The sequence below is a fragment of the Coenobita brevimanus genome, chromosome 13, assembly GCF_032717465.1.
Source record: "Coenobita brevimanus isolate Jiangsu-jjx chromosome 13, ASM3271746v2, whole genome shotgun sequence".
NCBI classification, from domain to species: domain Eukaryota; kingdom Metazoa; phylum Arthropoda; class Malacostraca; order Decapoda; family Coenobitidae; genus Coenobita; species Coenobita brevimanus.
The window spans coordinates 38358440-38377082 of NC_136966.1; the positions used below are offsets into that span (position 1 = coordinate 38358440).

Below are 18643 nucleotides of genomic sequence, written 5' to 3' on the forward strand. Positions count from 1 at the left end.
TGGCCATGAAGTAAGAGGACCCCTTAAGCTGCTCAAGGAATGCTGGCTGTCGGAGGAAGATGACGTCAACCTGCTGGAGTATGTGATGAATTTCAAAGAACGGCTGTCCACTGCTTTACAGCTGGCGAGAGAGAATTTAGGAGCTGCTCAGGAGAAGATGAAGACTTGGTATGATAAGAAGTCCAGGTTACGCCACTTTCAGCCAGGAGATCAGGTTTTGATTCTGCTACCAGTTCATGGGCAACCTCTTCAAGCCAAGTTTAGTGGCCCTTATTTCGTGGAGAAGAAACTCAGTGATGTCAACTATGTCATCGCCACACCAGATCGTAGAAAGAGCAAGCAACTATGTCACATCAACATGCTAAAGTTATATCACAGGCGGGACAAAAATAATCCAGTCTGCACTGTAGCTGTTCCACCCGAGTCTGCAAGTGAAGCTCTCCCATGCAGTATGAGCCTGAGTGATAGTTTGGGGAAGAATCCTGATATCATGAATGATCTCCAGACTAAGCTTTCTCATCTACCACCCAAGGAAAGGCAGGAGTTTTCGGCATTACTGCAGGAGTACCCGCAAGTGTTCCGTGCCACTCCAGGAAGAACCACTGTGTTGATGCATGATGTCGATGTTGGAGACGCAAAGCCAATTAAATTGCCTCCTTACCGTGTGAACCCAGTGAAAGTTCCTCTCATCCAGAAGGAGCTTGGCTACCTGTTGGACCACAAGATGATTGAGCCCTGTCAGAGCGAGTGGAGTTCTCCTGTCACTCTAGTCCCTGAGCCAGGTGGGTCACAGCGGCTTTGCATCGACTACAGACGTGTTAATCAGATAACCAAAACAGACACTTACCCTCTCCCTCGTGTGGAAGATTGCATAGACAAGATCGGAAAGGCTAGGTACATAAGTAAGTTTGATTTGTTAAAGGGATACTGGCAAGTACCTATGACTGAACGTGCTAGGGAGATCTCATGTTTTGTAACATTAGGAAAGGCTTTTGCATGTTCAGTAATGCCGTATGGTATGAAGAATGCACCAGCCACATTTCAGAAGCTCATGAATGTTGTAACAGAGGGTTTGGCAGGGTGTGTTGTTTATATTGATGATGTATTAATCTTCAGTGACAACTGGAAAGATCACCTATGCCATGTCAGTAAATTTCTTGACCGTTTAGTTCATGCTAATCTTGTAGCTAATTTATCAAAGTGTGAGTTTGGTCAAGCTAAAGTTCAGTACCTTGGGTATGTAATTGGTGATGGACATGTTGCACCACCAGGAGCTAAGGTTCAGGTTATAAGTGATCTTCCCAGACCTAAAAGTAGGAAAGAGCTACAAAGATTTTTGGGAATAGTAGGTTATTACAGGAGATTTGTTCTTAACTTTTCTATTCTTGTATCACCACTTACAGACCTACTGAAAAAGGGAGTTGAATTTGTCTGGACCGATAACTGTGAATCCTCTTTCAACAAACTTAAAGCTATTCTATTAAGTCAGCCAGTGTTCGCTACTCCAAATTTTGCTAAGCCTTTTAAGATGGCTGTTGATGCAAGTGATACAGGAGCTGGGGCTGTTTTGCTGCAAGAGGATGATCAGGGTATTGAACACCCTGTATCTTACTACAGTAAGAAGTTCACTCCACCTCAAAAGAACTACTCAACTATTGAGAAAGAGCTTTTGGCCTTGATTTTGGGTTTACAGCATTTTTCATTTTATTTGTGTTCTGGTTTTGACCCCATAGTCATTTATACCGATCATAACCCACTGAAATTCCTTAGTAAGTTTAAAGATAAAATTCAGAGATTGACAAGATGGAGTCTACTTCTTCAGGAGTATTCATTAGACATACAACATGTCAAGGGGAAAGAAAATGTTATTGCAGATTGCTTATCTAGACTTTAGACAGATTGTTTTAGAGTAATAAGAAATTTCCTTTGTAAATTTCTTTTTCTTTGTGGGAGGTGTTACATAGCCTATGATTTCATCATCCTTTGTGTAATTTTAACACTCAGTATGCTGCATGTTTGATCACGAGCGTGTTCTGCCTCAGTTCCCCCTTCTACCGTTATAGTAGAGTAAGTCGTTCTCTCTGTTGCTTAGAGCGGGATTATCAGCTCTTTGCCCCCATGGCTTCATTTGCGCGTCCTGCTTACAAGTTGTATCAGGCTCTGCTGGCCCCTATATAATGAGCTCAGTCTCTGCATCATTGCCACTTAGATCTGCTCCTCATTTTGTTCACATCTCTGTCCTCCCCTGTACAGATATTATTATTGTGAGTGCTCAAGAAGTCTCCAACCATCTAGCAGCTGTGTGTAATTTGAGTATAACTGTTGTTGCATTTTTTCTTGTACTGTATAGCATAAGTTTAATTTGTAGGCCTAGTGAAGTTTTTGTAATTCGTGTGGGGTTCTTTATGTCAGTCATTTTTGATAATAGTTTGTATCTGTAATTATTTATCTGGCATTCACTGAGTATTATCTGGTATCTCATTTTATCAGGGCTGACTTAGATAAATTTACTCTTGCTAATTTTGTGTTAATAGAGGCTATTGCAGTTAACCATATATTTAACCTGTTTATTTGCCATTACATTATCCTTATGAGTTCTGAATGTTTTGTTGTTAGTTTGTGCATTAAACTTTAACTTGTAATTTTACCTAACTCTTTTGTTTTGAACCTGGAACTTTACGGGACAGTAGTGACTCTTCGTATTCTCACTTAAAGTGTACATTATCTTTCTCTGTTCCGTAACAATATATATATATATATATGGCCTTAATGACCTGGCTTCGGGTCCTGTGGTCGATAGGCCAAAAAATCTCTCTCTCTCTCTCTCTCTCTCTCTCTCTCTCTCTCTCTGATGTATGGGAGATAGTGTGGGTGGAGGCGAGGGATGGTGGTGATTGGTGGATCATGCCAGGGTAAGAGTTTGCTGTAGAAATGAACGTTGTAAGTAGCCTGGTAACGTACGAATTAATGACGAAACAGCAGATAAAAGGATGAGTACGCTACATCATAATTATGTTGACAGTTGTATGAGGTGCAGCGTCGTGATGTGAATGTTTAAAAGATCAGTGCTGAGAGAGAGAGAGAGAGACGGGGGGGAGGGATAATAAATGTGAGTAGGGTGGAAATGACTGGGGAGGACGGACTGATATAGCAGTGGAAGATAGGACTGAGTGGCGGTAATACGACCTGTGATTGTCGCCAGTGTGGATTTGTCAGTATTGACCTGCATTAACAAGAAGGTAAACACGTGACACTTTCAAATGTCTAGCTTCTCAAAACTTAGGTACACAGTCTGATGATACGAAGCAGAACTGTGTGGGTGAAAAATTATCCACCAGTGTTCATAAATATATTGTTCGCGTATACCATTGTTTCAGACCGACACACGATATGTATGCTAGGTCTGCTGAGTGTAGGGGAGAGAGGGAAGAAAGGACATGGTCCCTGTGCCCCATCTCTCCCAGACTATTCACCTGTTCCAACGCAGAGCCACAGTGGAAGCTTGAGGCACCAAGCCCGCTAGTCCAACCTTATGTTTCTAGTTAAAGCATCGTGTCCAGGCATTGTCCCAGCATATAAACAGGGGCTCCCACACTAAACAGTCGCTGCTTCTTCAGTGAGTGAGATTTTTGATAAATAATTGTAAATGTGCTTAAATAATAAGAGCTGCGAAAAACAAGTTACCCTGTTAGTTGCCTACGTTTTTCTAGACTGAATTACCAGAGAAAATGGATAATACTACGGGTTCGTGAAAGAATGGTTTATTCAACTTTTCACTGTGTCCTTGCTCAGATTTCATTATTCTTAATATTCTGATTCAGCACAAGAAGTGGCGAAAGGAGGGGGGGGGGGTTCAGGGGCGTACCTAGAGATCTGGGGGCCCGGGGGGCTAGGTTCTTTGCGGGGCCCCCCTCCCGGAGGGCCCCGCAAAGAACCTAGTACCCCTCATTCTCAAAACTTATCTAATATCTCAGCCGGGATTGTCTGGATGATAAATACATATTTTTTTAAATATCAATAAAAAAAAAAATAGCTTACAAATTTTTAAGAACTTAAAGGACAATTAGGGGCCCGGGGGGCAGTTTCAAACAACCCCCCCCCGCCCCCCCTCAGGTACTCCACTGTGGGGGCTGAGCAACGAAGGTACCTTGCATTAACGTGGGATTAGTGTGTGGTAAAGGGCAGCTGTTACAGCGGGATCTGGGACAGATCTCCGCCCACAAATGTGTTCCAATATTTCCGGTGTACCTTAGAAGTATTCAAAGGCAACTTTGATCGTCTTCACAACGAATTATGTCGTAAACTTTGTGAATGTGTAACCGCACTGAGGCTAAGCAGTAGATTCAGGAAAAGTGTGCCTTATATGACACGTATTCATATACTGAACGTATTCATAAACTGGAGAATTGACCCAGCGTATCACATGAGTAATCGACCTTCATTCTCAATTTGCAGATCTGTGCTATCTCCACCCACAAATGTGACCAGTGCTTCAGTGACTGGGCATAGGGTCATACTGTAAGTGGCACAGGAGGCTTTGTAATGTATCTTCCATAGTAGGGTATTTTGCTTGCTTCATCTTAATATTGGTTAGCGGGATTTGCTCGTTAGGTAGTCTGGAGAGTTTTCCGTACTTCACGTACTTTTTTCTTTTTTTTTTTAATAGTTACGTTTCAGTGTTGCCAGTTAATTTGCTGTTTGTGAGCGTAGTTATTTTGTAAGTTGTACATTAATTTTTGTGCTCTTTTTTCTATAATGTATTATTAATGTGATTGTTAAATTATGTAATCTTATCTTAGTTTGTATACTCAACAATTTAGTGTTATGTAATGTAAAAAAAACTCTGGCATGTTTTGGATGTCTCCGAGTTGGTAACGGTTGTAACCGTTGCTCCCTCGTAAATGCACAAGAACTTTGTAGAAGCAGTGGATCACTTAGTCTAGCATATAGGAAGCTTATATAAGGATAGGGAAGAGACTGGAGCAGTTTCAGTCGGTGTTCGGTTCAGTCTGAGTGTAGTTCAGTGTCAGTGCAGTTGCGGAACTTTGTGTATTTTCAGTACTTGTGAAAACAGTGAAGTGTTGTTGGAAAGCATTAAGTGTAATTATTTGGAAAATAAAGACTGAACTTAAGAAGCCAGTGTTTACGAAGTATTTACGATGCCTGAGCTGTTCTTGTGTACTGTACACCGAAAGGCTGACCATAGGAAGAACAACTCACTGGGCAATATCCTTCTTATACTGACCTACTGCTGTTGGAGCCTGTGGCAGTGTGGGACAGGGATGTAACAGTGATGTCAGGAGTGTGGATTATTAAGGACTGCAGTGAGTCTAACCTTCGACATGGAAGCAGAAGGTGTACAGGCAAGGGGCCAAGCTAGGCAGGAGGAGGCATCACTGGGTACAATTATGATGCTATTACAAGCACAACTACAGGCACAGAATGAAGGGTAGAGAGAACTTAAAGGACAATTACAGGCATAAAATGAAGCGCAAAAAAGGCTCGGAAAACAATTACAGGCATAAAGCGCACAATTACACGCACAGAACAAAAAACAGAAAGAAGGATATGAACATTTGCAAGAGGCATTACAGGAGCAACAGAAGGAGTTACAACTGAGGATGCAAGGACAGCAAGATGCTTTCATGGAGGAAACGAAGAAAGAACAACAACAGTTAAGGAAGGATATACACACTAGGCTACGGCAGCAGAAGTATGATGTAAGCAATAATGTGATGGAATGCAGACAGCATGTACGCAACCAGCTGGAAAGTAGTGAAGGAATAGTGATGGAGTGCAGACAGCATGTAGATAACCAGCTGATGCATGTAGTCGACCATGTGAAGATAGTTAGTGAGAAAATTGAGGCTGTAGAGAAATATTGCACTGCTGAGCCTCAGGTTAGTGTATGGGGAGCAGAGGAAAAGAATGGACGATGTATAGTGAATCGTGAAGAATCCCAAGCATCTGAAGGTAGCATTACAAGGTTGAACAATCAGAATGCAGAAGTTTTAAGTCCTGGACTTAACTATGATGCCCCAGTTTTTAGGCCCCAAACCAGTGAAGTGTATGGCTATTATGGGGATCCAGTTAAAAGAAACCTGTGGAATTTGATGGTAGAGTATCGTGGGAAGCTTAGCGTGCACAGTTTGAGTTGCTTCCTGATCAGAATGGTTTGGATAATAGGCAGAGGGCAGTGCAGCTGGCTACGAGCCTCAAGGGTGCTGCAATGGAAATTCTGGGCCAGATGTCAGTGATGGAAAGGAACAGTTATCAGTCCCCAGTAGATATGCTTGAGTGCAGATATGGGACCATGCATCAGACTGAGGTTTACAGAGCAAGATTCCGGACCCATGTATGGGCTCGAGAAGAATCCCTATAGCAGCTTGCTCATGACCTGGAGAGTATGACATACAAGGTGTACTCTGGAGCAGCACCTAACCTGTTGGCTATTCTTCTGAGGGACCAGTTCGTCGATAGTGTAGAGTTGAAAGTGCAAGTGATGCAGGCACAACCCAGAAGCATGCAAGAAGCACTAGCCAGGGCTCTAGAATCTGAGTTCTACGACAGGTCCAGTACGTCCACTCTTCAGGCACGTCGTAATGCAGAATCCATGGCAAGAATCGTGCAGGTACGTGAAACGGAAAAAATTGAGGGTATTGTGAAAAGCCAGAACATTGGACAGAGAACTGCAACAAGTGGAAAAGGGAACAGGAGAAGATTAGAGGAAGTTGCTGGTATTGTGAGAAGCCAGGACATGGGAGTGGATTGCAACAGGAAGAGAGAACAGGAAATGATCAGAGGAGGTTGCTGGTTCTGCAAGAAGCCAGGACACAAGCAAGTGGATTGTTACAAACGGAAGAAGGAGCAATAATGAAAAAGTGCAAGGAAACCCACGATTGCAACAAACGGGTGTTAGACACTTCAGCTATAAGTGTCCAAATGGGAAGGATGAGGGTAAATTAGTGGAGGCTGGTGACAAGAGGCAACAGCCAGCCAGTTTTTCCCAAGAAGCCCCACCACTGAGGAAATGCAGGAGAACCTTGATGAATAGTGTGCAAGAAGACGGAAGAACAGACGGCAACCAATGCAGTAGGATTGGGAATTTTGGCAAGAAATGCAGCCGTACTGCAGTAACAGGACCAGCATCAGATGAAGAAGACTTAAAGAGGATGCAGTTGGAGGATGCAGATTTACAACCAGTGCTTGAGTGGCTGCAGCAGAGTACAGTGCAACCATATTGGGAAGAAGTTTCCAGGTTCAGCCCTGCAACTTAGAGCTACTGGGGTCAGTGGGACCTTCTTCATTTGAGCAACGGACTAGTGGAGCGTCAGTAGGAGACACCCAGTGGCCTCAGCAAGTAATGGCAACTGGTGGTTCCAAAGAAGATGAGGTCTAAGATCTTGGATGAGTCCCATGACCAGATCACTAGTGAGCACTGAGAGTGAAGAAAACTCTAAGTCGGTTGCAACAGAAGTTCCACCGGACTGGTATGTGGCAAGATGCTGAAGAGTGGTGTCAGGCCTGTGATGTATGCTGAGCCAAAAAGGGACCCAAGAAACGAGGTTGCGCCCCTCTTCAGCTGTACCAAGTGGGTGCACCGATGGATAAGTCACGGTGGACGTTGCTGGACCTCTGCCACTCACTGAAAGAGGAAACCGGTATATATGTGTCACCACGGACTACCGTACTTCATAAAGTGGCCAGAAGACAATGCCATCCCCCATTAAGAGGCTGCAACTGTTGATCAGGTGTTGGTTGACCAGTTTTTCTGTCGTTTTGGGATGCCACAGGAGCTACAATCAGACCAAGGTAGAAACTTTGAGCCTGCGTGTTCCATGAGTACTGCAAGTTATTGGGGATCAGGAAGACCAGGACGACCCCATTAAGGCTACAGTCAGATGGGATGGTGGGGAAATTCAACTGAACCCTGGGACAAGAACTGACCAAGTACTGCATAGACGGACAAATGGAATGGAACCAGAAATTACCTGTATTGCTGATGGCATATCGGTCTGCATCCCATAAGTCTACTGGCTACACTTCTGCAAAATTGATGTTGGGCCATGAGTTACGGTTACCTGTTGATTTGTTAATGGGAAGACCACCTGGTGAAAAGCTGCCTACAGACACCTCCAGCTATGAGAAGCATCTTCAGGAAAGGCTGGCTGAGGTACATCATCAAGTGCGATGAGCCCTTAAGTTTTCATGAGAAGCGCTGAAGTGCAAGTATGATGCCAAGGTAAGTGAACTGAGCTTCATGGTGACAGTGTTTGGTTATACAATCCTCAGCAGAAGAAGGGACAGTCACTGAAGCTGCAAGGCCCATGGGACGGACCTTACACTGTGTTGGACCGCCTATCAGACGTAAGATACCGGATTCAGGGAAGCAGAAAATCTCGACCAAAGGTGGTACACGTGAAACGTCTGTGGCAGTATCATGGGCCAGGACAGTACAGCTGGGACATCTCCAAGGAATCGTGCTCTACCGCAGCCGAGGACACTGAGGAGGACCAAGGACCTGAGGTACAAGAGGATGGTGACAGTTGCCCAAGGGAAGAAGTGCATCAGGAAAAGGACCAAGACATTCCAGGAGGAGCAGACTGTGTGGAGTAGCAGGGACGTCGTCGGAAGCAGCGTAGGAGAAGTCTTGATAAGCTGAAGGATTACCTTGTGTATAATTAAATGTTTAGTCTGGATTAAGGATTATGTGTGTATACATTGAGTAGTTTTGTTGGGACGACAAGGACTAGGGAGGGGGTAGTGCTGAGTAGTGGGATTTGCTCATTAGGTAGTCCAGAGAGTTCTCCGTACTTCCCGTTTTGTTTTTGTTTTTTTCAGTTACGTGTCAGAGTTGCCAGTTAGTCTGCTGTTTGTGAGCATAGTTATTTTGTAAGTTGTACATTAATTTTTGTGCTCTTTTTCTCTATAATGTATTATTTATGTGACTGTTAAATTATGTAATCTTATCTTAGTTTGTATGCAAAATAATTTAGAGTGTTATTTAATCTAAGAAAATTCTGGCATGTTTGGAATGTCTCTGAGTTGGTAACATTTGTAGCCGTTGCTCCCTCGTTGATACAAATCCACTGGGATGGTTCCATTCTCCCAAATAATCATTTAGCCGCTTAAGTATACGAGGCTTGTTCTTAAATTCATTTGTCTTAGGGTGATCTCGCTGCGAATGTGGGACGTTTTGGCCACGGACTTTTGGGCCGTGGGTCACCAACCTAGGACGTTTTGAAGTGTGAAGTGTTGTGAACCTTACCTAACCTAACCTAACCTAACCTGTGCCCAAAACGATGGCCGAAACATCCGAGCACGCCTCACTGCCAATGGGAAAAAAGTACCATGAGTTACATCAAGAGAAATAAAAATACATTGTTAGTTATTAAGTCCGGCATAATCATCGGATCAGCGCGACTGCCCACCTGATGCCCACTCAGCGTCTCACTGGTAAAAGAACAGTTCATTTGCAGCAGGTTCCTTTTACTGCAGATGTAGGACAATTTCTCAGCTGCATTGTAAGACTGACAGACACTGAAGTTTTTATATACAGAGTTTCATATCGTATTAAATTTTCTTACTATTTCCAAAAAAAAAATTTCTGCTTAAAGATTTTTTAAAAGCGAAAGGCATGAAAATAAGTGTTCATTTACCTCTTCATTACGATCACGTATCTTGTATCCTTTGCTTGTTACTTCAAAAAAAAAAAAAAGTCTGTTTAGAGAAGACTTCTTATAAAGTGAAGAGATTAGAAACACTAGTTAAGTTTTTCAGAAATAACAGCGAAGTGGTTAGAAATAATCTCCAGTAAATCCTACAGAATGATGACGCCTTCTTTACGTAATTCTTACTGTCACCACAAAACGTAAAAAAAAAAAAAAAAAAAAAGCATAGACCTCTTGGAATGATGGAATTAGAAAAAAAAAAAAAAAAAACTCCGAAGAAATTATAATTCAGTTAAAACATGCTGTTGTGAAAATGCAAGTGTCCTTTAGAACACAGAAACAGACAAAACAGAACTTCAAGACCAATTTAGGCAAAAATGGAAATAAGACCACTATCTTCCGTCACTCGTCACAGTTACCATGCTGAAGAAAATACAACGCAGCGTCAAACTGAAAAGAGAACGTGAAATTACCCTGAGACACGAAAATCCACATAACTGCACCCCAAGACCAAGTTAAAGTTATAGGTACAGAGCTTCACCTTAACTTTGCCCAAATTCTCGTCGCTTTGCTGTTAGTTTCACGTGGCTCAGTGACAGAAAGCCAACGTTACGTCTTTGCATCATCTCCATACAACATTGTGACTAGAATCATACCGTACATATTCTAGTGTTAATCTATGTCAACAATTCAGCATTTAAGGCGGCGATGGCAGTTTTAGGGCATGTTAGCGTAAAAAGTGTAACCATTACTCTACATCACCTTTCTTGACTTCACATTAAAATAAAAAAATACGTAAGTAACAGTTTAATAGCTAAAATGATGATGCGAATCTCCTATGAATTACAGAAATTGACATACTTCAACGTAACGTCAGTACGATTATGTATCTTCTGTGTTATTCTAGCTACCTCTAGACGATTTTATTCAGCTAAGAAGAGGCTCGTTGTGGTGAAGAGGTAGACTGTGTTGAACCTCTCCACTTCGAAAAGTCTCGCCTAAACTTATTAAAATCGTCTGCTGGTACCAAAAATATAAGAAAAAAAGACTGCCTCGTCTTGAAGGGGTTAAATTGTTTGTCCCAGGTGGTGGTAAGAACTGAGAAAGAGAGAGAGAGAGAGAGAGAGAGAGAGAGAGAGAGAGAGAGAGAGAGAGGGTGGGGGGGAGGGAAGGGAGAAACTCAAGATGAACCACCTGTCGTACTTACATTTCTGCCGACGGGACAAAAAGCGTGGAAGATTCTCATGCCTCTTGCTCCCTCTGCAAAAAGAAATGTAGTTACGTGAGAAACAGAATCATGAGCTATTTTCTTTTTTCTTTCTTATTGTTTTCTGGAAGGAAGTGGAGAAGTATCCTATGGCTTTTGTTCTTCCTGCAAGCAAAAATCTGAGTAGTAGTAGTAGTAGTAGTAGCAGCAGAAGTAATAGTATTACGGTGGTGGTAGTAGTAGTAGTAGTAGTAGTAGCAGTAGTAGTAGTGGGAATAGTAGTAGTAATAGTAGTAGCTGCAACCCCAGACTCATCTAAACTTAAACCCGGTGAAGTGCAAGCTGAAAGTTTCTTCAGCAGTCCACAATCCTCCTTTCAGGGTGGGAATAGGGAGGGAGGTGAAGGACGTTTGTAGATCCGGGCAGTGGAGCCGACCAGCCATATCGATGCCACCACGTCAGGGCGTCCCTCTCCAACACCAGAGAGAGAGAGTTGGTTTTAAGTTTGCCTGTGAGCACCCCCATCTCGCTGCCTTAAGATCACGCACTCCCCCGCACTCTGGTTACACTCACTTGACGTAAATGTCTTGCTGTCTCCTTAACTGATAAATTACACAGGCGCTGGCATATCAACCCCTCGCCATTGCAACAGCCTTCCTTCCGTCTCATTTCATCTTTGCCTTGATCCACTAGCCTTCCTTGCTACGTCATTCCGCTTCATTTGCTTTTCCTTGAGGTATCCTTCCGTTTCATTTGCTTTTCCTTGCTACATCCTTCCGTTTCACTTGCTTTTCCATGCAATATCCTTCCGTTTCATTTGTTTTTCCTTCAATATCCTTCCGTTTCATTTGTTTTTCCTTCAATATCCTTCCGTTTCATTTGCTTTTCCTTCAATATCCTTCCGTTTCATTTGTTTTTCCTTCAATATCTTTCCGTTTCATTTGTTTTTCCTTCAATATCCTTCCGTTTCATTTGCTTTTCCTTCAATATCCTTCCGTTTCATTTGCTTTTCCTTCAATATCTTTCCGTTTCATTTGCTTTTCCTTCAATATCCTTCCGTTTCATTTGCTTTTCCTTCAATATCCTTCCGTTTCATTTGCTTTTCCTTCAATATCCTTCCGTTTCATTTGCTTTTCCTTCAATATCCTTCCGTTTCATTTGCTTTTCCTTCAATATCCTTCCGTTTCATTTGCTTTTCCTTCAATATCCTTCCGTTTCATTTGCTTTTCCTTCAATATCCTTCCGTTTCATTTGCTTTTCCTTCAATATCCTTCCGTTTCATTTGCTTTTCCTTCAATATCCTTCCGTTTCATTTGTTTTTCCTTCAATATCCTTCCGTTTCATTTGTTTTTCCTTCAATATCATTCCGTCCATTTCATCCTTTGGTTTATCTTATACAGAATTTTTCTTCCTCATTTGAACGCCCACATTATATTTTCCATCTAATCTTCTCATTTCCTGCTACTTTTAATTGATTTCATATAAGCATTCCTGGTAATTACCCGAAGAATAATAATAATAATAATAATAATATTAATAATAATAATAATAATAATAATAATAGTAGTAGTAGCAGTAGTAGTAGTAGTAGTAGTAGCAGTCGTAGTAGTAGTAGTAGTAGTGGCAACAGTAATCGGATGTGTTCAGGATTTACAGATATCTTTCACTGCCAGTGCAGTTCACTTGGTTCACTTAACACAACTGTCCTACTTTTATTATTCCCTCTCTCTCTCTCTCTCTCTCTCTCTCTCTCTCTCTCTCTCTCTCTCTCTCTCTCTCTCTCTCAGGGGGCATAGAGAACATCGTAACACTTTTCCTGGTGACTTATGTACTGAACACCTTGACATTCAATCTCATGTTTTTTACATATTCCAAGCAACGGCACAGGTCGCCTTAGTAACATAAAAAAGGACAAGGTGTAATAAACAAACTAAACTGCTGGGGAATAGGTGCCACGAAGCTTCCTATTCCATCTACATTATGGCTTTGAAAGTTGACAGGATCAAAATAACAAGTCTGACTGGTCCAGATGGGGTTGATTGGAGTGTGGATTTGATTAGTAACCAAGGAGACTCGTTTTTGCCTCATACCCAAGGCTCATTGAATTTCATGCAACCACGACTTAGTATTAAAGTTCTGATCCAATTCCGTCAGATAAAAACAGACAGATTACAGTAAGGGTCGCCTGCTGCCTGATGGTGGTGCGGGAGGACGCGGGAGGAAGACTGCTCAGCTATGTCCGAGAGAGAGAGAGAGAGAGAGAGAGGTGTCAATTTTAAAGTGGCTTTGGAGATTTCCTAACACTTCTTCCTTAGCTATTCGTTTTGCATTTTCCATCGTAACCTTGCCTTTTATGTTACTTATATTGCTTAAATATAGTTTGCAATAGTAATATATACTGAGGGGCAATGTGCACACCAAATCGCTACGTAAGAGGTGCCACAAAACTTCCAAAGCCGCTTAAATACGCCACTGAGAACCCAAGTTTCGTGCCTGGGAGACTTTAATAGATAAATGAGTGTTCTTGGAGGGCAACGGTGTCTGCCTTATTTGCATCCTGACGCGACGCTATAGCCCCGTTACCTTGACTTGGCCCAGATTTTCGTAATTTTGCAGCTTATTTCACGTAACTCGAGGGCAGATATGGACAGTATTACGGCTCTACATCGTTTCTATAGCACTTCTTTGCGACTAGCTTCATAGTCTAGTACAGTATTAATGTATTGTTAAATGTCAGCGTCCAATATGGAGAGGTGACAATACTGAACCGGTTCATAATTAAAGTAAAATATGGAGCCTGTGATGCCACATGGCGCGGTGTGACGGATGACGCTGGAGCCAAAAACTGGAAGATGCAACAATGTTTTCTTGTGGCCTGAGTGAAAGAGTGAAATGGTTAACTACACAATATGCTGAGTAAGGAAGGATGTTTGTCTTGCGGGAATGAACTGTCAGGTGCACAGAGGCTTTCTTTGTTACAAAAGCGTGTCACTCCTGTCTCACGCTAGCTTGTGTACAGCTGGTGGTGAACAAGCTTTCGTGTTTCTTATCTAGCTTTCAGGAGAATGATTTCCAAAGACTCTGACAAGCCTCGACTGTGGCATAGTATTGGTGTTATAAGTCCTTACAGTAAAGACTGAATTTTATATTACTGAACGTCCATGTCATGTTCTTGGTAGGAAAATGGCAGTCTGTTCTTCACGAGATTTCATTGAGTCGTAGGGCTGGAAAGTGGAACATATGACAAAGATTATTGTGATAACCTTCTTAGTATGTTCTCCGTGTGTGTGTGTGTGTGTGTGTGTGTGTGTGTGTGTGTGTGTGTGTGTGTGTGTGTGTGTGTGTGTGTGTGTGTGTGTGTGTGTGTGTGTGTGTGTGTGTGATTACAATTCTGCTGCCGCTTGTGCTGGATGAGCTGAATAAGAGGGAACGGTGTCACGAGAAATATAACTAACCATGATCTGGTTTGTTCCGGTTCTACTCAAGCCCAGAGAAAAGAGGCAGCTAGACGCCCGTGACGCGCCCTTGAGTGAGGGGCGAAGTGACGCAGCTTCATGTACCATATTTACTCCCATCAACACCATGAACAGTTTACATTTATACACCATGTCAAACTCAAGTGTCCATTAGTAATATACCTCTACAAGTTTTGAACTAATACGTGTCAGACGGTGTCGGTAGAGTATACAGAAAGAGGCAAAGAATGGCCTACGGTGTCCCCGTTTTTAGTGTACGGGGGAGTAATAGCGGGTCCGTCCTTCCTCAGTCATTAAACACTTGTGGCAGCGACGACACTCACGCCACCACACTTCATACTCACACACTCAATATTGTACACACACGTTTGACAGTCTCACACAAACTGACTTGCAGGAAAACCGCAGTGAAATGATACTGGTTTATTACTACTGTGTATGTCTACAGATGCAGATGCCATACTATTGTTTTTAAAGAATTGTTTAATATAATTATAGACCACTTGTTTAGTGCTTATTATCCAGCAAGTTGTTAAGTGCCATCACTCTAGCTCTCGCCTGGCAGTGGCCTCACCCATCTCCTCTCCCTCATTGTTGTCTCTCCCACCAAGGAATAAACACGCACAGCCACCCTTCTCCTCACTCCTACTTTAATACTGACTTGTAAGAGAAACTCTCGCGAACCTGAACACCCACAGCACAAGTCAGTGTGTTGTTTGTGTATCAGACGTCGGTGTAACATGTCGGATCAAAGACAAAAACGTGTCGCGTTGAATACCACGTGAATACACAGTCATCTAAACAGTGCATTAGAGATATATTTGCAGTAATTTCGGTCAAGTGACCTGTATAGGTGTGAACACCAACTGGTTAGTGAGAAAGAGCAGGAGGACAGGTGCGGTGTGGTGTACTGTGTTGTGTTGCTGTGTGATGATGGCAGGGCGTGTGTGGGCTGTGGTGGCGGTGGTGGTGCTGCGTGCATCGTGTGTTCCCATCTCTCCACTGTCTGAGGACAACGAATGGGCTGAGCTGCGGGAAGCCGTGAAGTCGGCTCAGGCTACTATTCGCTGGCAGTCGCGGACTCTAAACAAGTTGCTCAACACCACACTCGACATCAAAAACACCATCAAGCGAGGTTAGCTCGACGGTCTAAACCCTTTTCACTCAATTTTCTTCATTCCATCTTCAGGTATGGGCATTTCTCTTTCCCAGTCTGAACATTACATACGCAGAAAGTAATTAGCATTTATTTACAAATAAACTTTAGCTATTGCAACCACCGAGCCTCACGGGCACTAACTTGGGCACGACTACCCAAGGTCTCCATAAACCTTGGTACTAACATACCTCACAGATCAAGCAGCGTTCCAAGCTCAAGGTGTTACAAACTTATTGGAGATAATACAGCACTGACTCATAACACAGGAAAAGGAAGGATTTTCCTCATTTCAAGGAAATGTCCATGCATGTTATTTTTCCCTTTTCATTTGCTGCTACGATGCAAAAACTCACTAACCAGAATCCATTTTATCCTGATCATTGGATACCTTGAGGTTTAAATTGCACTATAAACGACACATGGAGAAGTAAACGTCTTTATGTAAGACTAACGGAAGTAATACTTTGGTGGAATCATATATAATGATCTTTTTTTGTCTGTACTGACTTTCAGTATTATAAATTCCTCAATGAACATCTGCTTAGGTTATTCCTCGTTGGATTCCTGCTAAGTTCCATTTTCACTGGCTTCTATGCACATGGTTGTTGCAGAGGACTTCTGAGTTTATAATAACTTGAGCTGACTCACAGACAGGCATTGTACACGTATCATCTTCAGCAGGCAATTTTAACTCCTGTCGTCTGTGTCATTACAGCATGGGGCTGTTCCCCGCCCTACAAGGAGGTCCTGGGGGAGTGTTTCTACTTGAGTCAGCACTACGTAACGTGGCATGTGGCCAGGAACAACTGTCGAGCTTTGCAGGGAGACTTGGCCACTCCTTCCGTCGTCAGTCGCCTCTTTCATTTCCTGCTGGATAATGGAGCCACCGGTAGGGCCGTCGTCAGTACTGTGCTCGGTTGTTATAATCACCGACAATCGATTGACATAAAATGTCATACAATATCCCCTGCATGTTAAACATTTTGGAATGGCTTTGAAAAACACGTAGGTAAAATAGGTCCATACAATACTATTTTACCTTTAGCCATATGGTTCAGTGGTCGACTAATTCTGATCCCTGGCACTCCCACAGAGCACGACCGTGTGTGGATAGGCGGCCGAAACAAACGTGGGCCTTGGGGTTGGGTGAACGGGAGGGCCATCGCCACCGCTAACTGGGACCACGGTCAGCCCAGCCACCCTGATAACCACTCCCTCTGCCTCAACATGCGCCTCGACCTCCAGCCCTCACTCAATGACGCAGACTGTTCACTTGAGTACCGATATGCTTGTCAGAACACAACGATGTATTAATAATGCGAGCAGGGTATTCTTACCACAAAAAAAAAAAAAGTTCCTTAACACTCGCTGCAGATATTCAAAACCTCACGATTTCCTAGCAGCAGTAATCTTTATTTTTTTTACCACGAAAAAGAAAACTTACTTAACGCTTTCCCTGTGGACTTTATATCTCATGATTTACTAACAGCGGTAGTATATATATTTTTCTTACTGCGAGAAACTTTACTTAACCTTCCTTTGAAAACGTTGTATTATTCCATCCCCAGACGATTTTTTTATATATATTTATATAGCTCAGGATATTTCGCAGTAGCAAGAATATTGACACCTCGAATTCGGGAGACGTCCTTTCAAGTTTCATCTTGCCACTGCTAGACAGTTTTACCCGCTGAGGTGGTTTATTAAGGTAGTATCTAATCCAGCCATCTCTAAAGGTCTGAAAAGCTAATTAAATCGTCAGAAGACAGACAGATAAAAACGAAAGAGACATCCCCATGCTATGTGATTTAAAGACGATCTAGCTTAACGCTTTGGACCTTATTATTAAATATGAGATTACCAAGGGGAAGCCTCCAGTTTTCTTCATCATTATTTTAACAAATGATGAAAAATAAACAAGTCTGACCTTTCTACCTCATTGCTAATTTTATTATAGACAGTGAAATGCCGTCTAACCACTTCCTTTCCCCAATGGTATATTACTGTTCTTACTCTATAACAGTCCATTCCTTGCTCCTGCAAGAGCGCGGGGGATTGGAGCTAAGTTTCTCAGGCCCAAAATTTAAGGCAAGGGTGGCTAGTCGCTCGACGCTTAGTGGGTCTATGTGAACAAAAAAACTCCAACCATTCCTCGGACATAAACTTTAAGGACCATTTCCGGTTAGAGCTCCTTAATCCACGAGACCATTGGGCATTCGTTTGATAACATGGTTGTCACCCAGCGTAGTAAATGTTTTCCTAGCGTACAGGAAACAGCTGGGCTTGTCTTTCAATGTAGATCACCTGAAGGTAACTACACCAAGTGAGTGTATGATGAACGTTCCGGCCTAACACTACTGACTCTCATAAACTAGTGACATGTCTGCACATTCATCTTTCCAGTTTTAAGAATAATCTGCTTAGTTTGCTAATTACAACCTGCACAGTTGACGTTTAGTCAGTACAGACCATTTCATTCAGCTCAGGAAAACACTGCACAGCCAATATGTTAGCTAGATAATGCTGTGTACACTGTGCTGCTGTGACTCTTAGGCAGTAATAACTAATCTCATTTTACCCCCTCCAAGGTACTAAGGCACGAGGCTTAGGCTACCATACTGTAGTTCAGCACATTTATGAGTAAATGACCAGCCAACTGTCCTTGTAACACTACATGCTCGAAAGGTCCCCAGTTACCACTTGAAGATCGAACCTATTCCTCACTCCGACTGGGGCATTCTAACCACTAGACCACCGGGTACCATATGCTGTAAACATAATATAAAAAGGACACGTGTTAGTTCCTGTTTTTATCGTTTCAGTGCGATGACGTCTACTTATATTTTATTTTTGCTACCACCAGACGATTTTACTTACTGTAGGTAACACAGGTCGTCTCACATTGAAGCACTTAAGGGAAACAGTTGCAATGTCCTTCTCTGCTGGTCTTCTCTGAACAGTATAATATCTGGACGTAGCGAGAATAAAATGAGACATCGTACTCAGGTGGGTCAACCTTCAAACGTCTTTATTATTTTTTTTTTTTCTGCTATCAAAATATTTCTGTCAGTTTAGGAGATTCTTCAAATAGTAAAGCGACTAATGGCCTGCAGTTCGAAGTCTCTTCTAA

At 42.5% G+C, this 18643-nt stretch overlaps 1 protein-coding gene across 1 annotated transcript; it reads left to right on the forward strand.

Moving 5' to 3' along the window:
- The first annotated feature begins 14334 nt into the window (after nucleotides 1-14334).
- Nucleotides 14335-16827, forward strand: LOC145414485 (C-type lectin domain family 10 member A-like). The gene is made up of 4 exons (XM_080284025.1): nucleotides 14335-14407; nucleotides 15295-15489; nucleotides 16229-16402; nucleotides 16607-16827. Exons 1-4 carry the CDS (start codon nucleotides 14335-14337, stop codon nucleotides 16825-16827), a joined length of 663 nt encoding a protein of 220 aa, XP_080140151.1.
- Nucleotides 16828-18643: the final 1816 nt, after the last annotated feature.

Bases quoted from the DNA above. Each gene is read 5' to 3' on its own strand.
- LOC145414485 (XM_080284025.1), top strand. From the start codon at position 14,335: ATGATCTGGTTTGTTCCGGTTCTACTCAAGCCCAGAGAAAAGAGGCAG. The intron at 15,490-16,228 runs GTTAGCTCGACG...GTGTCATTACAG, and splicing joins CAAAAACACCATCAAGCGAG to CATGGGGCTGTTCCCCGCCC. The intron at 16,403-16,606 runs GTAGGGCCGTCG...GCACTCCCACAG, and splicing joins GCTGGATAATGGAGCCACCG to AGCACGACCGTGTGTGGATA.